Raw genomic sequence first — 25,290 nt, forward strand, 5'->3', positions numbered from 1 at the left:
CATGTGTACTCCTGAGCATTAACGTGTGATTCATGGAGTCATCTTACTTCGGTGTGCTTTTTCAAGTTTGATGGCGAGTTTTTGAAAGGCTGGATTGCCAAGTCCAAATCCAGATCCAGTAAAGTCTTAGCCACAGTTTGGCTTTCGCCACGGATGCTTCTTAAAGAGCACTCCAGGGTTTTGAAGCACCGGTGGCAAAAGCCAAACTGTGGCAGGGTTTTTATTTTCCGAACCTCTTATTTGACGCCTCTGGCCACGAGCTAGCGGCATCTCCGTTCACAAAGTTTGCAGCGCATTCAAAATCAGTTGTTTTTGATTCATGGTGGGCTGGATTTTTCTGGCTACCAACCTACTCGTTGCCTGCACTCGGCTGGGACACAGACATCTTACGGGCAAAGCTATACGCCTGCGCTAGTTTGAGTGTGGCGAGTTGTCGATGGATGATTTGTTGATTTGTGTCATGTGCAGGTGCAATGGCATCGCTGACAAACCAAGAGAGTGTCAGAATGGTACCTGTTCCTGTTTATAGTTCTCATCCAACCACAATCAAATTCGCCTCACCAATGTCGGATTGGTGTTTTGAACAATGATAAACTGCAACGAACACAATCCTAAATGAAATAGTATCAAGGTTTTTTTTTTTTTTTGTAAGGACCTCAAAGTACAGATCTTTGCGATAAATTGCAAGAAATAAAAAGTAGAATGAAAAATAACTACTTCAGTAGAGTGTCGATCTCCAAATTTCTACTTAAGGTAGCTAAGTCTTTCTACTTCATTACTTTACACCTGACAATTATAGGTTAAACCTTTAAGGAAGAATGCAAATACCAAACATCCAAATGTGTCAATGCATCACCGCAGCGCGCATTTTAACGTGAAGTTTGTACGGCCATCAGTCAAAAAAAAAGATGCACGAATGTCTTTGGTTGGCTCCTATTTAAGGGAAAAGGGAAAATTCATTGAGCTCTGAATGATTTGCTCAATGATGTCTGTCAGAAAAGTTCCAGGACCAGTGTCACAAACAACATATTTGAAATCCAAACTATGTTGTCCCTTTCAATGTGGGCCTGATCAAGCAGCGCACGTCTACAAAGAGCTCTGTGGCCTTTGCTTTGTTGAGTACTCGAAATGAGGCGAGGGCTTTTGCAGGACAACTCGGCACTGCTTCACCATGACAGCGTGGCTGCTCGCAACACGCTGAGCATCTGACAGCATTCCTCCGTGCCGGAGGAACCTCACCTGGCCTTGTGTGATCTTTTTTCATCTTTCCCAAACTCAAGGTCGTCATCAAGGTTTTGAAGGCGTGGACAACACCGAGATGACCGTGATGATAATGCTGAGGAGGATCTTGAAAGAATCCCTCCAGGAGTGCCCAAAGGCATGGCAGAGAAATGTTTGACTCCAAGAGGATTACTTTGAAGGGGAAACGTTTAGTTTGTAGTTTGGATGGGAAATCCGTCTTTTGTGACACTGCCCCCGCCGACTTCTCTGGCGCACCCAATAAATCAGAAGCTTTCAAGGGCATTGACAAATTAGTAAAAAGAAACACACACTCACATTTGCTGATCTGCCCGAAGAGCAGTTGAAGGTGAGACAGAATTGCAACAGGTGAGAAGCGGGAATTGGCCAGCAACTACGAGCATGCCAATTTATTATCCAACAGAAAAAAAAATCAAAACCATTTCCGCAAGTTGCTTGGTTTGGATTCCGTTCTGTACAGTAAACAAATATGTTGTGTTTCATTTTTCAAAGTTGTGCTAGCTTTTAGGTCCCAGCCGAAAGCAAGGGATGTCAAACACATTTATGGCACGGGCCACATTTTAGTTACCGTTTAACTTGGAGGGCCGTTCTGACTGAAACCATGTAAAGAAGTCAGCTGTTGATTCAACTATTGTTTAAGTTACTATCATGAGGGGTTTGGAAACAAGAAAATGCTTAGAAGATATCTCTTATTTATTACGTATGAAAATTTACAATTTTGGCCGACATTTTAGAAGGCATCATGGAAGTTGATATGTTTGAGCTGCTTTTGCGGGCCACATGATGATGTGGCAGCCCCCGGGCCTTGAGTTTGACACCTGTGGAGAGAATTTTCATGCAAAAGCCTTTTTTTTTCCGCAAACAAAGTTTGCCTTGTAATCCGACATGCCAAGAAGAAAGTAATGGATGTTGTCCTTGACTGTGTCATGTTTCTTTTGTCTGTTAAAACGTGCGTGATTCTGTGTTCGTGTCACACTGCTTCAGTGTCACTTAGCGGCCGATGCAGTGACACACTGTAGTGCACTGACACACATCAATGTGAAAACACAAATCAGACAAGGGTTTAAGGTTTCAAGATGGATCAAACTTAACATGTTTTATTTTTAGGAGATATGCTGAAAAATCCCTGTTGGCTTGCTCATCTTAATGTTTGAGCTTTATTGTCAGGAATCAATTGAACCCCCCTGTGCTAGGTTTGGATGTGTAATTCTTTGCAACAATCTTCTCAAACTGGGTGTAAACAATAGGATTTTATCCGCGTCCCCAAAAGCCATGAAGACTCTTTTGAAAGAAAGCAGTGGAGGTTGTTAGCACGCCAACAAAAATGAATCATGCAAATAGCATTGCCAAAGCAGCTCTGGCTTACAGAAAGTGATCGCCCGTGTGGTTTTTGTACATGTGCTTTTAGCTTACATCGAGGACGTTGCACGCTGTGTGGACCAGAGCAAGCGCCTCATCATCGTTTTGACGCCCAGCTACGTGGTGCGGAGGGGGTGGAGCATCTTTGAGCTGGAGACACGTCTTCGTAATATGCTGGTGACGGGCGAGATCAAGGTCATCCTTATTGAGTGCGCCGAGCTGCGCGGCATCATGAACTACCAGGAGGTGGAGGCCCTCAAACACACCATTAAGACGTTGACCGTCATCAAATGGCACGGCGCGGCCAGCAACAAGCTGGACTCCAAGTTCTGGAAGCAGCTCGTCTACGAGATGCCCTTCAAGCGCACCGAGCCCCTGAGCATCTCCCACGAGCAAGTGCTGGATGTGAGTGAGCAAGGGCCCTTTGGCGAGCTCCAGGCGGTATCGGCGATGTCCATGGCGGCCGCCACCTCCACCGCCATGGCGACGACGCACCCAGACTTGCGTTCCAACTTCCACAACTCGTACCACACCCAGATGAGACAGAAACAATACTACCGTAGTTACGACTATGAGCTGCCACAGAGGGGCACTCTGCCACACTTGTCCTCCAGCCGAAACCAGCACACGTACTGCAACATCCCCATGACACTCCTGAATGGACAGCGGCCTCAGTCCAAGTCGCCGCGACAGCAGAGTTTAGAGGAAGGCCACGGCAACAATGCCATGCTGCCGCTTCTGCCCCGAGAGACCAGTATATCCAGCGTCATCTGGTGACACACAGCCCTCACCGCAACATAGGACATACTAATCCAGGAGACAGGGTGGCATTGCTTTTGCAATCTGTGTATCATTCGTCCTTTCCGTTTTTAATTGGCAATTGGGGGAGAAAAAAAAAGACTGTTTGGTTCCTTGTTTTTTGTTTTGTTTTTTAAATGAAACAAAAAATGAAATGTCAGATATTTCACATCTCAATTCAAGCCCAAATCAAATTTACAAAATGGAAAAATTGGCCAGGGGATTTGATTGGATTTTTATATTTGATTTCTCATCTTGATTTTGGCGGCCCGCTGGGCGAGTGGTTAGCGCGTGGGCTTCACAGTGCAGAGGTGCAGCGTTCGATCCCGGATCTGGCCTCCCTGTGTTGTATTTGCATGTTCTCACCGTGCCTGCGTGGGTTTTCTCCAGGTACTCCGGTTTCCTCCCACATTCCAAAAACATGCATGGCAGGCTGATTCAACTTTCTCAATTATCCCTCACTGTGAGTGTGAGCGCGGATGGTTGTTCGTCTCTGTGTGCCCTGCGATTGGCTGGCAACAGGTTCAGGGTGTCCCCTGCCTACTCCCTGAAGATGGCTGGGAGAGGCTCCAGCACCACCTGTGACCCTTGTGAGGATAAAGCGGATCAAAAAATGGATGGATGGATCTTGATGTGATCCGGAAGTTTAATAGCAAGCATAAAGAAGCAAAGATAGCTTAGCTTGTTCACTGCCATAATTAGTTAGGACTCCAACGACTATGATTCTTCAAATAATGCATAAGCCATATTTTAAAACGGACCGGGCCCTCCCCACCTAAAAATATACTTGGCTTTCCAAGAATTACCATCACGACTCACATTTAAGTGCAGTAACATAGTCATCCTTCAGGCTCTGCCATTGTGCCCAGTGTGCAAGTCCAGTACAAAGCACACGGGTGGACTTTATTTTATTTTGGTATTTTCACAGATGAGCGCAATTTGAAATTGCCTCTTGCGCCTTTTGTGCACGTGAACACAGCCGAATCGATTCCCCGGCCAATGGAAGCAACTCATGCCCTTTAAGTGCAGCACGTGAGAGGCACACAGTCATTGCGGAAGCAGGCGGTGACTAGCAGAGGCTCAAAGCACACAAAGTGCGTTTATAAAGAACTGCAAGGAGATCTCCATTGGTGGATATCAAATTAGCCAGTGCGATCACAGATCATCGCTCTGAAGTAGGCACTTGGATACCTTCCAACCTGATCATTCCTGTCTGCATGTGAACCCCACCCACATAGCTGTCCCATGGTCAAAGAGGGTGATTTTAAAAATATAAACGATAATAATAATAATAATTCAATAAATTGATTTCTACATTGATTCAGAGGGTTTGATACACAGCATTTTTATATTTACGGATGAAATACGACGAAATCCTCTAAACATATCCGTGGATCTTAGAATCTGACTGTGTGGACCCTAATCAAAATCACCCTGTGACTCTGAAGAAGGCAGACCGAACAATTGCTTTCAGCCATCTCTGTCTTTCCAATCAAATCGTTTTCAACTCATTCATGTCCACACGAACAGATAGACGAGTAGAATTGGGACAAATCGTTTCATCAGTGCTTATTTTTATTCTTCTTTCAACCATTATGCAGTGACAAACGAAGCAAACATGATGCCAAAGACAATAATCCTTTCAAAATGTGTTGATGATCTCATATGGCTGTTAGATCATTTAATGTCTCGTCCGGACTGATTGTGGGGACAATGACAGCTAACATGGTTGTTCTAATGGTCCTTACCAATCTTACGTTAACTCGCTTTTAAATGTTGTATTTTTTTAGCATTGAATTGAGTAAAAAAAATAATAATAATAATAACCAGGCACTTTTTTTTGTTTTTTTCAATTGCCAAACAAGAAGTGGGAAGAACAAACGATGCACGGATTGTTTTGTCACACTGAATAACAAATGGGGGAAAAAAAGAGCAACTGTTTTACGCCATGCCTGTAAACACGTAACTTAAGCCAACACTGGCCACTATGGCTGGGAAAATGCTGGAACACAGGGTCATGTACATAGTGTTTGTAATTCTTTGTAGCATTTGTTTTTATTGATGACATTCTCTGTCATCGTGTGTGTGTGTGTGTGTGTGTGTGTGTGTGTGTGTGTGTGTGTGTGTGTGTGTGTGTGTGTTTCTTTGTTTGCTTTTGCGAAGCTTGTGAAATGGATCACATACATGAGTGTGTGGGTCGAAGATATGTGAGATGGGTGATTATTGGTGGTGGGCAGGATCTCCGGGAGCCATGTCTCAGCCGCTCCAACCACTTGTCAAGTCAAGGACACAAACTCAGGAGTCACAAACCCCAATAACGGATGGCAGTGGTACCTGAGAAAGACGGTGCTATTGGCTTACATTGCTGTTTTCTTTGAGATAACGCAGACTTATATACCCCTAACAAATGATTCTATCGCAGAAAAATTTTAATTGTGTAGTATTTTATGAAAAGAGTCTATTTTTGTAAAAGTGCGGGTGACAGAAGGACTTTCAGAGCAGAGATTTGTAAGTCAGAGGGCATCGCTCACCCCCTCTGATGGGTCATTCACTGTATGTCTTACATCGCAAAGAGTATATTACAGTTGGGAAGTCCTCGGCCACTTGATCTTGTGTTGTTTTAGCAGCCAGCGTACCTCAGAAGAGTGCAGATCTCTGCCAGGGCCAGACAAAAGTCATTCATGGAGGTTGTTAAAATTGTTAGGGTGTGGAGGGGGGGAGGGGGGCAAACACTGAAAATCAAAGGTTGTACCTGCACTTCTACCCCGATTCTCACCAAAATGTGACATTTTCTTCCTTTCCTCCAGCAAATGTGTTTTTGTGGTAGCGGTATCTGTCCGACCACTTACTGTTTTACAATGTCTCAAAATGACCGTTGAGGAAAAAAAAGGTAAAAACAACAAAACTAGTGAGGGCCGAAGACTTTTGCACAATCTGTATTTCCATCATAAAAAAGGCGAGTTGTGACAGCACCCGGATGCAACAATGCCCAAGGCGATTTCGGAAACGGGGGAAAGGAGAAGCCACATCATCAACCCAAAGCATTCGCTTCATGCGGTTCCTCCGGTCGGACCAGGGCTAAGCCATCATTCCCTTCCTATACGACTGCTCGGCTCTCCGAGCACCATTCCATTTTGCCAGCAGGACAGATGTCAGTTATCCAGGAGTGCAAACTTTAGGGCTTTGGCCTCCAAACTCAGGATGATATCGCGTGTTCTCTGTGCACGTTTTCTGTGTGAAACGTGGGACTGCATCTGTGTTGTGACTGCTACTTTTCTTTCTTGTTTCTTTAAACCCGTGGCAACATGAGCAGAAATGAAACTACAACTCCAGCGCGGGAGGTGTTGCCATATCAAAGAAGTGAATATACGCCTAATAGGACAAGATAATGACTTCTTTCCCGTTTTGCAGATATCGTAGTTTCCGCTCTCAGTCAAGACGCTTTAGCAATGCATCTGTGGAAATAGATTGCTGGGTTGAAGTTCTTCCACCCCAAACTCATTCAAGCTGCTTTATGCGGTGGGGAAAAGACATGCTGGAATACAAGGGGCCTTCCGCAAACTATTCCCACAAGGTAGGAAGTGGAGAATGATGCCAAAAGTCTTGATAATATAAATAATTAAGAACAGAAAGATCCATCCGACCCCTGACTGACGGTAAGGATGTGAAACTAAAGGAATAAAACTTTGCTACGTTATTGTGCACAATTGTGACAATTTATCTCAAGGCACTTTGAAATCAAAGTCACGACATTTTGAGAGGATTCATTCAGGTGTATGATTTTTGGGGTGGCAGAACTAATGACGGATAAGCAGAGCAGTGTGCTTGTGACAACGCAATGTCAAAATACAATGATGAAGATTTAGATGAAGACAATCAAGCCATAATAATCCCGTTGGGGCCACATCACAAAGCAGTCGTCCTAAAGGAGGAGCTTAAATAAATTCCCATTGCACCAATTCATGTTATACGTGGACACCCATTTTTTATATTACGGTGAGTATTTGGAATATTTGTGGTGACAAATGGTTGTGATGAAGATGAGTAACAAATATATAGCACAGAATTAATTGCAGGCACTTTCACTAGAGAGCAGAACGAATGGTCTCTTCTGTTTCTGGGTTATTTTCTATCATCTATCTGTAATGTACATGAAATGAGCTAATGCTATTAATAAAACACACTTGAAGTCACATAGTCTGAGTTACATGTTTGTATGTACCTGGATGTGTGTGGAAGAACACTGGCTCAATAATGACGTCAGCCGAACAGACCACAGCTAAGATCCTGCACAGAAAGCTCAAACTCCCGGGCCTGTGGTAAAGGACCTGACCTGGAAGGAGATGACATCCGCGCAGGCGAGAAGACTATTTATATACCGGAGATTCCCATGTTGCAAACAGCCCACTGAAAAAAAAAACATTCATAGATAGCAACAAAGGCTGCCTGATGTTCATAAATTGCTTATTATTTTCAGACTGTACAGTTCTGTCGTTCCCCTTTCTGCCACTAGTAGGAAAGGAAGATACTCTGTAAGTTTGCCAGCCACCGTTAAACACCTCAGAGAAGAAGAAGAATGGAGACAACTCAGGTGGCCGAACCTCTGCGATGCTGTCGGCGGCGATTATCTCTCCGATGACAACCTATATATATATATACACACACACACACACACACACACACACACACACACACACACACACACAAAGCGGAGATGGGCGAGATGCGATAACATGGCTCTGTTGGAATGCTACTACTCAAGCAATAGCCAGAGGGGTTACATGCAGAGAATGCGGGCTGAATGGTTACTTCGAAACCCACAGTCACGGTTGACCACGAAACAACTAGTAGCTCAGTGTTCCAACATCCACAAACGGCAATTGCTGTCACAACTTGAGATTGATGAGGTACAACGCAGGGTCCATGGTGAAGGGCCCCAGGCTGCCAGATCAGAGGAGGAAGTCATAGCATAGATAAAGAGCAGAGGAAAGTATTTGCATCACACATCCCCCATCTCCGTCGGCACCACGCTACAATACATATTTTTTAAATAACCCCAAATGACAATTATAAATTGAAATTTAATGTGTTTTGATTTCCGAACAATTAAGCTTACAATCAGCCTCTCAGAACGTATTGTGTTCACATTTTGGGGACCTCCTCTATATCCATCCATCAGTGACAAAGGCCGCGGGGCATGGCAGTTTAATGGAACACTCTCAATTGTCCCTGGGTGTCATTGTGTGTGTGAATGGTTGTTGGTCTGTGTGCGCCCTGTGATTGCTTGGTAACCAGTTCAGAGTGTACCCCGCTTAGTTAGTGCCCAAAGACAACTGGGAGAAGCTCCAGCACTCCTGCGACCCTTGTAAGGATTAGCAGATCAGATAATGGATGGATGGTCATAAATTATCTATCTATCACAAATAATGTATTTTATCCATCCATCTATGGCAGCTACTGGTAGTGACAGATAGAACCAATAACTGATCCCTTCAACAGCAGAAAATATATAAATTGACATGTGGTACCCACTTTTTGTGACATTTTTGTTTGGTGGTGTGCCATGAGATTTTGCGGACTTAAAATATGTGCCTTGGCTCAGTTGGTTGGGAATCACGGAGTTAAGGTACCTCACGCACTGTCCTGCAAAAAGTATGTTACATCGTATGTCCAACAGTTTCAGATTTCAAGTCAAATATAACGATTACCAAAACAAATGGTCAGCATTATTATTTTGCCCTCAGGTATATTCGCGGATAATTCTTGTCCAAGGCCACAACAAAATAGGATTCAGGTTCAACAGCGTGACAAGAAAGTCCGGCCATATTGGGTTTGTGTGGTTTTCTCCATCAGCAAAGAATATACCAAACAACCACAGGAGGGAGCTCTAAGGCTGTTGCATATAAACCTGCATTACAAAGTCACTTTCTATCACAAGCAGGATGTAATAATTTCAAATTGTAATGATTCACTGTGCTTTAATTCAATGGGATTATGGTTTGATTCGATATGGTATGCAGGGGCGTCACTAGGTTTGAAGAACAAGGGGGGCTTAGCCCCAAGGGGAACACAGCCCTTTTAGGGGGGTCCGGGGGCATGCATGGTATGACTGTACTTTATATCATGTTAATCTTCAAAAACATGGAAAAGCTCGGCAAAGCTCAAACTATCCAAGTTAGTTAAATTAAAGGAAACAACAAATCATCAGCAATGTCTGACTGATTTATAACGATTTATACCTTGTGGGCGTCTCTCATAAAATATATAAATGGCGCCAACATTCCTCCCAATCAGTGTTAGTACCGACCGGAATTTGAAGAAACTACTGGAATGACTGCAAATTGTGGGTTATGTGCTGGTCATGTATGAACCAGCAGTTGAGCAATGCAGTCGTTATTTTTGGCTGCAAAACAGTTAAATGTCCCTTTTTACGTGATGCATATAGCAAATGCTCTAGAATATGAAATGTGGTTATCCAAACTGGTGAAAGCCCACCTTTTACGATGTGTTACGATCTATCGTAAAAGTTAGCTGAGCAATAAACAGAGTTGTTACTCAGTGTTGCTGTTGAAGTTTACCATCCAATGTATCTGCTCGGGAAAGGCGGGACGTTCACTACAATACTTCCGACTGATTGAGCGATATGGCAAATTTTGAACACCTGTGAAACAACATTAATTTTTGACCAAAGCTGATTGTAAAACGAGAAATTCTCGTCATAACTGCATAATTTTCCCCGCCCCCAAACACACCGCTGCCTTATGATTGGTCCGCACTGAAATCGGCGAGTTTTTGACAAGGTGGATTCTGGGGTTTGTGTGAATTCACAAATACCGCGAGAATTCAGCTTGCAGGCATGGTTTCCCTTTGAAGAGGCTGTGAATCAGTAACCAACCTCGGCTTGAACAATGTTCCCTCTAAATTGTACGCGTGAGCAATTTCGCGCTACTCTCGTGCTCCCAGCGCACACGGTGGTGTTGGCGCGCACCATGCACAGGCATTTCTACATTAATTCCTTCATTTACACCCGAGTTGAATCTATAATCAGGACACAACATCATTCCCACTTCCCTTATAGTTTCAGTCGTGTGGCCGAGGGTGCACAGTGCACACGCAGTCGTTTTGCTTAAGTTGTAATCATATATTGACACACAAGCACTCACACCCACCGCAGACAAGACGCTGCAGGCGACACTGTGACCGCTTCATTCAGGAGGACCAAATATGGACATAGTTTACGAGCCCCTAAAATGAGCCTCTTTGACACTTTTCAGTGGTCAGGGGACTAGAAATGTTTATGATTATCTAAATGACATGTTTTCCATTATTAACGAGTGGGCATTGTGGGATAATATTGATACAGGTTGTATTGAGACTTGATTATTCTTGAAATGACTTGTGTGCTAAAATAAAAGTAACGAATGAGGGCTGTTATTTATGTGACAAATCTCTATTCAGTGGTTTGATTTTTTTTTAATGTATAGGTAGTTTGATTTTTTTTTTGGTTTGTTCGTTTGTTTTGTAACATATCTACATACCTGTCAACTCATACGGTTTAGCCATAGTTCATACGGATTTTGTGGTGAATCTTACGTATATGGCCGTATCGCACAAATCATACGGATTCTGAAAATTTCCATTTTTTTTTCCCCCCGTTTTTTTTTCATTTCCGGTAACTTTCCAGTAAATCACGTGGTTCCTAGTTGAAAACAGCAGTGTATTCATTGCATACTTGAATGCGAATATGAATGAATACTGTAACTTCGAGCCGATGGGTCAGCATTTGGAGTTGGTGAAAAAAGGAACGCTACAACTCTGAACACAGTAATGCCACTAAGTAGAATGATGATTAGACATTAACCAGACATTGTATTATGGAGATCTACAATAAATATCATTGAAAATTTCGTGGGTTTTTTTCTGCCGTTATTTTGACATATAAAATGCTTTGGTATGTTATAAGGATTTTTTGCTCTTTATCAGGATTTTTTTTGGTAGTTTATACAGGTTGGCGCGCCGAAAAGTTGACAGGTATGTATCTACTTCATGTAACTTGTGATCTCAGGTTTTGGACAGGTCTGACACTGGTTTGGCTGTCACATGCATGTCTGATTTTGCTCACTGTGGTCCAAGCAATTCTCCGAGAGTTTGTGTGAATGCTATTACAAATGGAAAATTAGAGGGAATAATGTTCATGACCCTGCTGCATGTCCACACGGCTGACTTGAACTTAAATACAGGTACTGTGGAATATTGCATGTTTCAAGTATGCCTCTTCTAATCGGAATTTTAAAATGCCAGCTTAAAGGTGTTTTAGTTGAAATTTCTGTATTTAAAACATATTTACATGACTGTTTTCATTTTAATAACTTTTGCATGAGCTAATATATGAGCTATTGATCGCTAGCCCCAAGGCTAGAGTAGAGTATAAATGACCAGCGTTCTCCACAGCACCAATCTCAACAAACTGATGTTCTACTTCCAGGAAAACACAACTGGTAGAGCGCCTTAGCTCAAAAAATAGGCCTTAGACTTCAAGTCGTGATGCAATGCAATGTGTTGGTATAGAAAGTACTGTATGTTGGCGTCATACAAGACACAAGTGAGATAATAATGTGTACAGTAATTGAACGTGTTTTATTTTTTTAATGGCCACCATTCCCGAAAGATACTCTGGAGCCCAAGCCTCTGTTTCTGTTATTGCTACAATGACAAATTTGGTGTCAGTGTATACATTTCTGGGGTCAAGAAAGCCAATAAAATAGGCTTCACATCTTATACACTAACAGTTTTTTCCTTAGCATGGCAATTAGGGTGTAAATATGCACGTTTCACATTAAAAAGGTATGAATAAAACATTAGAATTTTCCACTAGAATTTAAACAATGCAGTTATTATTCATACAATGCAGCATGACGACCAGTAAAGAGTAGACTTTGTAAATCAGTTCCCACAACAGCACATCGCATCCAAGCAATGCACTCTGCCACAGTGTTGGCAGAAAGGCTAATGTTGCTTAACTGACTTTTCTTTTCTCTACAGACAATACTTGTGGCCTATAACAGGCACTTTTTGACAAATTCACCTTCTGTGAATGGCTTCCCTGCTTTAGCAATCATCTCACTTACCACATAGCTAGCTTTGATTGTCTTTGGTTACTTTCTTAAAAAAAAGTTTGGTTGCTTCACTAGCCATGTTTTAAGACTTGCAACTTGATTGACTCTCTCATCTCCCTGGTAATTTGCATGTCTAGTTGTGTAATGAGTTTCAAATAGTAATTCTTAAGCACCGCAACTTTCTCTGTGCAAATAAGTGTCGTCAGGGTGCCCCGAGTGCTCCACAAAGAAATATTGTATTTCCCACTATTCCTGAAATTATCTGTGCTCATCACCAACCTTTCTCTTCACTGCAGGCTTTGAGAAAGACATGTTCGGGCTGTGTCATATATAGTATTAAATTCCACTAGGTATCACTGTCTTGTTGAAGTTTTAGTTTTAAAGTTTAGCTGACGTACAAAGAACATTATTTCCGCTGGTACCAGATCGACTCAGGGTCCTGGGGCTGCATATGACGTCAAGCATGGCACAGTTAGAGATTGGTTGAAGGTTAGAAACCATGGAAACACAAATAGTTTGTGGTGGCCATTTAAAATTAAATTAAATTAATTAGAAAATGTAATAAAGTTTGAAAAGTTTGGCTACCAGCTAGCATGGAGCTAATGCTAACATAGACACATACACATAAAACTTTAGCCTTAGCTCTCATTTTCCCCATTCTTGTGCGTGTGTAACATCAGGTCGCGTGCCTCGGAGCACTTGGCTCTGGTGACAGCCACACCAGTGTGTTGTTTATCTGTTTAAATGTGTATTCAGCAGAACTAACAAGGGCAGCAGCGGATGGGTTGTTTGTATTCGTGGTTTACATGTGTATTCAAGCTGGTGCTGGGAACTGTGGGCGCGGTCACGTTGCCCTTATAGTTCAGGTGTTCCGAAGCTGTCAGCCTTCGAATGAGACAGACCTAACTTTTTAGCACAGAAGTAGTGCTAATACTGTACTTACAGCATCCATATCAAACTTGCACTGGCTGCACTAACATTAAACTTTCACATCAAGGCGGGGGGGGGGGGGGCTCAAAGTAGCGTTACGTGGCCCACGAGTGTGAGACCCCTGTATTAAATGAAGAAACAATGACATTTCTCATCTTTTTGGAAAGGCGGGTTGGAAATATAGGTTGTTATTTCAGTATTATTGTATTACTACATTGATAAACCACAACATTAGCCCCTCTGACAGTTTAAGGGTACCTGTATATTCGTTTCAATGGCAGCAATGTTAAATGGTGGATGCAGAAAGGAGCCAGTAAACTTCTTCAAGTGATGTTGTAGTGTTGGAAGTAGGAAAAACGGACAAGCATAAATATGGAACATCTTTGACAATATTCCAAACTGTAATAACTGAAGCAGATCACTGCATAAACAGTATGGATGTTTTAATCAGTATGGATGTTTTAATTTGTTTGAATTTCTTTAATAGATTGTTAATTTTATCTGTGGTTTTATTGTTCTTGTTTTGGTTGTAAAGTGTCCTTGAGTGTCTTGAAAGGCGCTTATAAATGAAATGTATTATTATTATTATTATTATTATTGTTGTTATTATTATTCTTATAATTAAAGTTGTATGAGTGCCTTTTTGCAGCTGAGCCAGCAGAGGGCAATATAACTCTACTCTGCATTTTGTTCGTGGTGAATGACGTAGTCAGCCATATAAAAACGGGCAAGCTGTTTGTCCTCTTCCCCCCGCCGTTCAAATAAACACCGATGTATCGCTGAAGAAAAGATCTCATCGTTAAAGTGAGAAGACCATGAAAGGGTTGATCAAGAGTTAAGTTGAGTTTTCACTCCACAGTTGCGGCTGTCCCCATCTCCCTCCTCCCCCCTCGCATCAATTAGGAAACCAATTATTGAAATCAAAGCCGGAGAAGCGCAGTCAAGTGTTCACGTGATAGATTTTGGCGCGTGCATTGTACTTAAACTTCTGTACCTGGACAACCTACACTAGTTGGCTCAGGCATTCAGCTTTTTGACATGGACAGACGACGAAGAAGATTCGCAGTTTACCGGGAGCGCCACCGACAGTGTGCCGAACGATATGACAATGCTCAGGTAAGCAATCATTTTTCTTTGTCGTGACGCGGACACCCGCGAATGCGTCCAGCTTGTCGTCGTAACAATCCGCGTACTGAGCACCGACGGAAGATCGTTTTCGTTCGTCTCCGGGTTCTCCACCGGTTCGGGACTTGTCATTGTACTTGTCAGTACAGACGGTCCTTCTCAGTCCGTGTATTCTTTCCGAGGTTTCGCTCATAAATCAGTCGTCAACGGCAGGCTAGGTGTCCGTTAGCGATGGGCCGTAAATTGATTTTAATTTAAAGTTGCTTTATGTAGACCAATGAAACCTAATGACCTTGACCGTGTGGATTTTGTTCACGAAAGCAACGAAGAAACGATGGCGATCTAAAAACAGAAAGCAGCAATTTAGTAACCTTGCGCATATTATGTAGTTTATATTTCGGCAAAAATAAGACCTCGCGAATTGAAATCAGCAGACAAATGAAGTAAACATAAGCCAGTGCTATTGCTCACGCTATTGTACTAAACTAGGCTGGTTTAGTCTAGCCAGAAACCTTTTTTTTTCTTGAGAAAAATGTTTCATTTTCTTTTTTATTAAATAACGAATGAATGAGGTGGATTGCAGGCCAACGCGAGCTGTGCTATTCTTTTTAACGCCAGTTGGTTAGCTTCACAGACCCTCCAACATGAGTTTTATTATCACAGGTTCAAACACTGCTCTGTACCATTTTATTTATTACTATAATTTTTTGTATTATGTTTACAATTTCTTGCAGCCAGGCATGAGTTGGAAATAAGCCATTTGTTCCACATAAAGACCTTTTTGTGACGTGATCCTCCTTAGGTTTTTGTATTGTGACTTCCTCATTTATTTTGGTGGTCCACTTCCGGGACTTTATTTGCTTCCTCTAATTATCAGGCTGGGCCAGAGGGTGCTCCCGCACCTGCAGCTAGCTGATCAGCAATCACCACCTGTGTATCATACCTCTGCTGATCTGCAAGCGGGTGCCAGATGATTCTTGAGTTACGAGTGGTATCTAGGCCTTTTCTAGTGCACACGCTTGCCCTTTTTGGATGTTTGGTGCATAAATATTTATTCTCGCTTGTCTTTTCCCAGTGGCTCCCTGCCCAGCCTGCCTCTGCGTTTTCCCCACGGACCACGTTACCTTACGACTTCCTCTTGGATCCACTGCTACTTCTCCCTTTCCTGTGCCCGAACACTTTGAAAGTAATTTCTGTGCATTTGTAAATACATTAAATATGTTGGAGGTAGTGTTAATTTTAATCAGCCATTTTTACATGGTGTCAATTTTTAGCCCAATTTCAATCACACTTTTATTTTTAAATCATATTTAGTCAGTCTCATTCCTTTTTATTTAGTCAAGTTTTAGTTGACAATGAGTCGAGCATTTTTGTCTTTATTTTCATCCAACAAAACAATGTTATTCATCTACTTTTAGCCAGGAATTTTAGTCAGGACAATCATTTTACCCTTTAACATTTTTTTGTCAGTTAATAATATTGAACATTTCCATATTCATAGACATTTCATGAATGAAAAGTTAGGTTAAAGTTGTTTTGAATTGTGCGTGGCATATCATTTTAGTTTGATTTAGGGAAAAGAATTCCTTAAGTTTGTTTTAGTTTGCATCCATGTGTAGCTGCCAAGGTGATTTGTGTTATCTACAGTTAATCTGCATCTCCGAGATTAGCCACCGTTGTTTACCCTGAATCACGTGAGAGCTTGGTCGAATGACCGGTAATTGATGGCAATAAATCATATTCATTTTCGTCTTGTTTCTGCCCATGAACTAAAGTGTCCATAGATTTTTGCCCAGTTTTTATTTAATCATATTTTTGTCTCTTTTCCATTAGACTAGAAAATGCATGCTGATTAAGTCGTACTTTTTGTTTATTAATGAAGGTTTAAGTTGCATCTGGTCTACTTTCCATCCTGTGAAAATGTGTGACAACAAAATTTCGTCTAATTTTCATTAACGCAAGTTGGAAGATAAGTGTTGAAAACAGCGGCAAAGAGAGAAACTTTGTACAGAATTGCTGAGATCTATCAGAAAACTGTTTTTCACCATCTCAGTTGTCTGCAAAATTGATCAATTTCCCTGTTTTTCCCCTCTTCTGCCCTGGCGTGAAGGCTCAAATGCGCGATGGCCAGTCATCAGGGAAACATACACATCTTCTCAAAGAGAGGCCTGATGAGAAAGCCTGCTCCACCACCTCAACACCATCATCATCATCAAGTGCTGAGGTGCTCACAGAGAAGTCTGTCATCCACCCAAAGTGGAGATGATTACAAACCATCATCCAGTGAAGATGAGGGTTCCTATAGCAGTGGATCAGTCAAGGACCACCTTGATTTGGCATCTTGTAGAACTAAGGTTGGGGAAGCTCAGGACCTCAAGGCAAATCAAAACAAAAAGGTATGAAATCAAAAGGAACAAAGAAGTTAAATGATGGCCAAAAAAGGAACCAAATTACGATTAAGACTAGCACAAAAAAGGATGGTGCCAGAGTCTGGGACAAAGTTCACTGTTGTATTTACTGCTAAAGGCTCAAATGAAGATATCCAGACTTCTCAAAAGAAAACATAGTGACAAATGTGATGTCGCCTATGCATTTAGCTTCCTGGTTCGCTCCATACAAAGGAAGACATTGTTAGAAGGCCTTCGTAATAAGGGCGACTGGCAACACAATCTCACTGTTTTAAAAGAAGGAAATGGTGAGATTGTGACATGGAAACAGCCTTCTGCGAAGGTAGACATCGAAAAATACCTACCATGTCAATACTGTTTTGCAATGTTCAAGAGGACCGAACTCTGGAGACACGCAAAGTCATATTGAGGAAGGACAGAAAAACAAAAGCGCAAGAGTGCAAAAATCGTCCTCACACCTGATTCCAGTTAGAGAATCATCCAGTGGAGTACAGACAACAATTCATTCCATGCTACAGGATTATGTTACATCTCATCTCAGAAGTGATGAAATGATTTGTGCATATGGAGATGCATTATTTGCAAAAAAGGGCCGAGAACAATCTCAGAACCGATACATTACACAAAAAAATGAGAGAACTGGGACGGTTTGTGTTGGCCACCAAGAAAATTAACAAGCATGTCAAAAGTCTGAAAGACCTGTGTGATTCAGCAAATTTTCAGATGGCAATTCAAGCAGCCAAGCATGTGCCGAACTACGATGCAACCAAGAATGAGTCTGGCAAGCCATCTACAGCAGTTAAAATTGGGTTTTCCCTCAAAGGGGCAACTGAGGCCTGCATAGGCCAGTGCTTGACGTCGAATGTCAAAGCAGAAAAAAAGGCATAAAAGTTTAGAGTTGCTGGATACTAGTGATGGGTCCAGCGACACCAATGTTGTCGACGCATGCGTCGGGCTTACAGAGCAATCCACGTGTCGGTGTGTGTGCTGCCTCGTGACGATCACGTGATCAACACGTGAACTGCGTCGCCGCAGCCTGGACTGCATCGAGGAGTGCGTCGACTCAGTCCAGGGGGCGTCGACGCAGCAAAAGCCCGCCACACAGTGTTTATAAGGAAGTGTGTCTTGCGACACGATGCTGCCTGCCAAAACAAGCCAGACCTCACTCTCGCTCGCTTGTCGAAGTTCGTGCCTATTATGGAGCAGAAATGCAAATTATCCACCGTGTGTGACCATTTTGATCTCCTTTTGGAGAATAAGGTATTTCTTCAAATCTCGTTCTCTCACAAAGTGCCTCTCAGATAATTGACGTGGTGTTCCATTCTAATTCAAATTCATTTAAAAGTAACTCTTAGTTTGCTATTCACATTTTATTGCAGGTAAAATGTCGAATTTGCCAGGTCGCATTATATGCCAACAAAAGCACCTCCACCATGCTGAGGCATTATCGGGCCAAGCATGAGAATGAAGTTCCCTATACACCCAGGATAACACCAGGTATACAGCCATTCTATTAGCTTTTCACGGTTGCTATGTTGATAATTAATTGGCAATCAGTAATTATTGGTTCACTCTCCACTTCATGTTTGACAATCAAGCTTCCAGGAAGCAGTTGCTCGATCAGGCACTGCTGAACTTCATTGTCAAGGACTCCCAGCCCCTCAGCATTGTGGAGAGTGAAGGGTTCAAGGAACTGATTCAGGTCCTTGAACCTGATATGTTTTGCCGACAAGAAAGGTCTGTGTGAAAGTTCCATATTGTAGATGAATCGCCTATAACGTATTTGCTCTTGGTTTAATTTTCAGTCCATCAAGAAAATGTTGGCCAACAAATACAAGGAAGAACAGGAATAAGTGAAAATGGAAGTGCAGCAAACTGTGGCAGTGAGTATAACAACTGACATGTGGACCTCTGTGAACATGGAGGCCTACTTGGCACTCACCTGTCACTACATTAATGCAAATATGCAATTGTGTTCATCAGTGTTGAGAGTACAATATTTTCCACAGAATCACACTGCTGACAATTTGTCCCAGGTCAAAAGGGGCATGATGGACGACTGGGCCATAACCAACAAATAGTGTCTTGTGACTGACGCAGCACCAAACATGGTCACATCCACTAGACACATCCAAATAAGCCACTCAATTTGCATTGCACACAATCTTAATTTATTAGTTAGAAAATCATGCGATCAGGTCCCTGCACTTACAGACATCAGGAACAAAGCTCGGCACATTGTCACATTTTTCCGTTCAAGCACTACAGCCAAGGAGAAGCTTGCTCAGGTGCAGCAACAGATGGGACGTTCAACCCTGAAACTCATCAATGAGGTGCCAACATGCTGGAACAGTACCTATGAAATGCTGTCAAGGCTGCATGATGAGAGGGAACCAGTGTGGGTATCTTTGGCCTCCCTAAAGACAGATTTGGCTCCACTGACAGCTGATGAGTTCACCATCATAAGAGAAGCACTACTAGTGCTTTCTCCATTCCATCAAGCTACAGTGGAGTTGTCTGAAGAAAGGCGAGTGTCTGGTTCAAAGGTCATCCCGATGATGAAAATGCTTTATCATGCACTTGAGCGCCACGCTTCAACCTTGCACTCACAGCCAGTCATACAACTCCACGAACATCTCAAGCGTCAAGTCACAGACACTGCTTCCAGTTTGGAGTCTGAGTGTGTTAACCTTAGCAGCACTTCTAGACCCCACATTCAAATCACTTGGATTCCGCAGTTCGTCCAGGTGCACGGAGGCCATATCCAGACTGCAGTCTGAGTGCGTGCGTGTCGTCATCGGGCGCACAATCGAGGCCCAGCCCGGACCATCATCGCAGCCCTCTGCAACTACATCTGGCATGTTACTCATCATTATTAGTTTATTGGAAGCTGTTCTAAATGCCAATTTGTTGGGTTTTGTTTTTTAGGTGGCCTGTGGCAGCATCTGGATGATGAGGTGGGGAGACTAGGAAGAGGTACAACAGCAGATGCAATATCTATGGTCCAGCGATACTTGGCACAGGGGAATATTGCACGTGACCAAGACCCGCTGTTGTATTGGAAGCTGAGGATGAGGCAAAGGCAGAGCTGACAGCGCGTGTGAGCATCACAGCATACAAAAAGTTAAGTGAAAGCCTTCTCGCTCAAATAATTGTTTTCAGTAAGAAGCACGTGAAGCGTCACGTTTTAACCCTTGGAACATATTTAAAAGGAGACACAGGCCCTCTCAATAAGGACATACAGTATATGAGACTCTATCACCCGTGGAAAAGCAGCTAAGCCACAGACTGACGCGTTTGGTAACCCAAGGAAAGAGAGGGAGAAAGGTCCCCATCCTCCTCCTTGAACCAACTCAAGCTTCACTTAACTTCCTGATTGAAAAACGGAGGGAAGTCGGCATACTTGAGGAGAACCCATTTCTGTTTGCGAGGGTTGGCACGACCACCAATCTTCGTGGCTGTGACTGCCTCAGAAGATATGCACAAGAAAGCAAGGCCAAAAACCCAGAACTGCTGAGGTCAACAAAGTTAGGGAAGCACGTTGCTACCTTGTGTCAGCTTCTCAACCTCAATAATCAGGAACTCGAGCGAGTTGCTTGTTTTATGGGACATACTTCGAGAATTATCAGCAGACAGATACAACTTTCCAAGTGGCCAAGATTGGCAAACTACTTTTCACGATGGAACGTGGGACAGAGGGGCTGAAGGGAAAGAGTCTGCAAACCCTGGACTCTGTTGTCACTGGTATGTAAATTAATATATTTTTAAAGTCATCCCCTTCCATTTGTTCCTTTCTGTCCGCTACAGTGTGCATGTCTTTATATATCAGCATATTTTCTTTTACTTTCATATTTTAATGTAAAATTATGTTTTCTAATTTCTGACTGAATATATCAATAGGGAGGAAGCTCATGATGGTGCGTAATAAAAATCACATTAGTAGTCAGGAAGAGGGACGCCTACATATGCTGTAGCGTTAATGCTTGGAATTAATTTGGAAACCTTGTATGATTTCAAATTAATCATATTCAAATGTCAGACTTAATGTTGACCCACTTCTAAGTTGCAACAATTATCAGTTACACACCAATTGGTCCCAGTTTTGCCGTCCAGCCTCTGGCACCTTTAACCAGAACCTTTTTTTTTTCCTATGGTAACAGTACACAAAAGCACACACATACGCGGTGTATGTCAAGTTTTTTTGGGGAGGATGTTGCAGCAGCATGACAGACAGCTGCCTCTCGCCATCCTCACACATTTTCCGTTCTGAAACACATCTGTCTTGTGGATTAAAAGTAACGAACAATGATCAAAGACAGATGTCTGAATCAGAAAGGGAGTTAGTGATAAAATGCGATCGGTACCGTTTTAATACCATTAAACTACAACTGGTTAAAGCTGGTTAGCATGTCGACCTCACGGTGCAGAGGTACCGCGTTTAATTCCAGCTCCGGCCTTCCTGTGTGTAGTATGCATGGCAGGCTGATTGAACACTCCCTAGGTGTGAGTGTGAGCGCGAACGGTTGTTTGTCTGTGTGCCCTGCAGTTGGCTGGCAACCGGTTCAGGGTGTTCCCCGCCTACTGCCCGAAGACAGCTGGGATAGGCTCCAGCAGTGTGCAATCGTTCCTCTATTTCCTTTATTAGATCACACAGGGCTGGGCTTGCTTTTCTATACATAAGCTTGAGTTACTCAATTACAAGTTGTCAGAACCATTATGCCCTCCTGTGTCCGAACCTACTGCCCGAAGACGGTTGGGAAAGGCTCCAGCACCCCCCGCAACCCTTGTGAGGATAAGTTGATCGGAAAATGGATGGATGTTTCGTAATTCCTTTACCTTGACAGCTCTCATTTTCATATATAAGAAAACCCTTCCAATCTAGGAGCAAGAGTGAATGTCTTCCATCCATATTTACGTGGTGTAAATGTCATCTTTCACAGACAGGTGCCATATTCAGCTGTAGCAACGAGATCCGATGATGGAGGTGGTAACAGTACCAACTTAGACACTGCAAACACTGGTAATGTTCTTAGTGTGACTTGGATCATCTGTCACTGCACCATTGCTATGTTTCTGAGATGTAAGGAATTTCATTTGAGTATATCATCTTGCAACAAGGCACCTACAGAAGGCCACAGATGATGGAGTCAATTAAAGAAAAAAAAATGATGATGCTGCTGATGATGACGTGAGTGATGTTTCCGGCAGTGAATAAACAGGTAATGTTTTTTGTCCGACTTGGATCCTCTTTCGCTGTAGTATTGGCATATTTCTGAGATGCATATGGAAGCACTTTGACTCTATCAAAACATTCTTTTATAGATGGAGGGGTGTGCCAGAAAACAGTGAAGAAGACAGTCAAGCGAAAGAAGAGAATGTTGGGAAGCCATGGATTGGGTGAGTCTATATCATTGGTACAAGTGACATGTTATGGATCTGTCATTGGTAAGATTTTTTTTTTCTTACTCTAAGTCCTCATTGCTACATTACATTCCAATATATCAGCAATTACAAATGTGTATCATCAAACCATATTTACCCAAAGTACTTTTAATATACTATTTAACCAGCTGTTTTTACCTACTTGCAAAAACTGCTTTTCCTGTATGTGCTTCACAATAGAAGCCTTCATCTGGTTCACAAATCCATCCATCAATTTTCTAATCTTCTTATCCTTAAAAAAGTCGCGGGCATGCTCGCGCCTACCCTAGCCATCATTGGGCAGTAGTCAGAGTACACCCTTAACTGGTTGCCACCCAATTGGGAGGCCCACAGAGACAAACGACATTAAAGACGGAAACTTTGCAAAAAACATTTTTAGGGTATTGAAAATGTTTAGAATTCATTCACATCACAAGTCCCTGCCCTTTTGACCCCATCAAATCCATGGTATTTTAATCACTGTCATGACATTTATTTTCCACATGGCGCAATAGAACAAATGAAGCCTCATGATGCTTTGGCCCAGGAACGAACCAGTTGGATGGAAAGCCTCATTGCTTCATGAGGCTTCAGTTTCCCATCACTAGTGTTTAGTAGGTTTTTCAGGTGTTCTTGTAAGTTTTGAGTCTTTTTTTTTTTTTTTGTCAAAAATGAATGAATAATAAATAATCCAGCGTTCACCAATTTGAGCTGTTTCTTTTCATTATAGATTGTCATTTCACACTGGAACAGGAATGGCTCTCTGACAATGAAGCATAAATTCTGAAGGTGATGCTCAACCACAAAAGGTCTTCATATTACATGCTAATCAAATTGCATGGCCAACCAATGCCCAGTTAAATTGACTGGCATCTCAGAAAGTGGTTTGAACGATTATTTTAATTCTGCTTCATGTCAATGGTAAATGGGTTGTCACTTACGTATATCAACTCAAAATGCTTCGCAATGTTTCCTCATTAACCTACTGATGAGGCAGCATCCGGAGCAACTCAGGGTTCAGTAGCTTGCTGAAGGACACTTGGACATGGTTGGTATGGCCGGGGATTGAACCCCCAAACTCTGGTTTGGAAGACGACCACTCTGTCTAGAAGCCATGCTGCCCCCAAGTGAAAAATTAAAGTCACAGCTAATTGATATGGCAAAGACAAATTGTCTTTTGAAAATTGAGTTCATATTAGGCTAAATTTGTTGTTCTAAGAAAGTAATGGTTTAACTTTTGACAGCGAAACTGGCAATAAAACAAACAGTTCCCCTGACTGAAGTAACCAATTTGCTTTTTAATACGGAATATTTTAAATAAATGACACTACCCTGTTCATATTGATAACATGTTTAATAAAAATGTAACATTTCTGATTACAAATTTACATCAAATGTTCAGTAAGGTGAAGGGCATCCTAGTTAATCTACTTCAAAATCATTACAAACCCATGGCCAGTGCCTTGTCCTCACTTACCTGGTTAAAAACTTTTTCTTAACTTTTGGTGTTTTATTTAATCTAAGGCAGTGTATTGGATAAGGGTGCCCCCCTGAGTCTAGAAATGTGTTTTTTTTTAAGTTCCTTCATCAAGCAGAAAGGGTGGTCCTAGCTTTGTAGGCATTTTTACTTAGTCCTCACTGTGCCACAAGTACAGGACTTTGTGTGTGTGTTCTCTCTCTCTCTCTCTCTCTCTCTCTAGATGTTTTCTTGACTTGGAACGGATTAATTTTTTTTTTACATTGATTCCAATGGGAAGCATGGTTTCGGTTTTCGAACAATTCGGTTTTCGAACAGCCTTCTGGAACGGATTCTGGATGAAAACCGAGGTTTGACTGTATATTGTTGTTTTTTTTTTCGAATCCACTTCACCTCATAAGGGTCGCAGGGCTGTCTTCGGGCAGTAGGCGGGATACACCCAGAACTGATGGCCAGCCTATCACAGGGCACACATAGACAAGCAACTATTCACACTCTCACAGTCACATGTGGGGACAATATAGAGTGTCCAATTAACCTGCCTAGTATATTTTTGGAATGTGGAGGAGAGGCCGGGGCCCAAATCGAACCCATGATCTCTACTGTGAGGCGGACGTGCTAACCGGTTGACTACTGTGTTGCAAACTAAATAATCACATTTTCAAAAATAATTTCCAGTTCCATACATTTTGCAGGAACATCATTTGCTTGTTCGCTGTCCGTGGCCATTGTCGCAATGCATTATGGGTAGTGACATACAATGGTTGCTGATCTTGGCCTAGGAAAGCAAAACAAATGCTTTACTTTTACTACCATCATTGAAAAGGAGTCAAAATGTCACATTACACGGCTGTTTACATCTTTTTACTAAAATGGCACAAGACGAGTGGTTGCCTCGGTGAAATGCTCTCTCTCGTAATCAGAAATAGAATCATCTTGATTGTCTGTCCAAGTATGTAAAACACACGAGGAATTTGTCTCTGTTCCTACTCTCAACTCGCTGCGGGTCGTAACCGAAACAACAAGATCCCGGCCGAAATGAGTTTCCTCCACATAATAATAATAATAATAATTATAATCATACATTACATTTATAAGCGCCTTTCAAAACACTCAAGGACACTTTACAATCAAAACAAGAACAATAAAACCACAGATAAAATTATAAATAATAAAAGGAGAGATGAATTTAAACTGAATTTAGCGACTCGAAATAGTTGACGCCGGCAACATCGCCACCACAAGGAGCACCAGCTGACCCAGCCAGGCCGGCCAACACGCCGTGGTCCGCGGATTGGCCGCTATTTCTGCCGCTGTCTCATTGTGGCCGACGGGAGAACGACCCGAGGAGGGGATGACCCTGGAGCCATCGAGGTGGAAGCCCCGACGAGATCCA

At 42.4% G+C, this 25,290-nt stretch overlaps 1 protein-coding gene and 1 long non-coding RNA gene across 3 annotated transcripts in view; both read left to right on the forward strand.

Annotated features, from left to right (window-relative positions):
* Window positions 1–3,502, forward strand: part of LOC109520915 (interleukin-1 receptor accessory protein-like 1) — a 222,431-nt gene extending 218,929 nt beyond the window's left edge. For both annotated transcript variants that reach the window (XM_019878514.1, XM_019878515.1), the window contains one exon: window positions 2,669–3,502. In XM_019878514.1, coding sequence (XP_019734073.1) covers window positions 2,669–3,396 — 728 coding nt within the window. In that variant the 3' untranslated portion in view covers window positions 3,397–3,502. The remainder of the gene's footprint in view (window positions 1–2,668) is intronic.
* Window positions 3,503–14,266: 10,764 nt separating this feature from the next.
* LOC109520868 (uncharacterized) lies at window positions 14,267–15,857 on the forward strand. Its single transcript, XR_002169252.1, has 3 exons — window positions 14,267–14,579; window positions 15,466–15,579; window positions 15,664–15,857. It is a non-coding gene; the product is annotated as an uncharacterized LOC109520868 (long non-coding RNA).
* The last annotated feature ends 9,433 nt before the right edge of the window (window positions 15,858–25,290 follow it).

The sequence above is a fragment of the Hippocampus comes genome, unplaced genomic scaffold (genome assembly GCF_001891065.2).
Source record: "Hippocampus comes isolate QL1 unplaced genomic scaffold, H_comes_QL1_v1.1 scaffold345, whole genome shotgun sequence".
Classification (NCBI taxonomy): domain Eukaryota; kingdom Metazoa; phylum Chordata; class Actinopteri; order Syngnathiformes; family Syngnathidae; genus Hippocampus; species Hippocampus comes.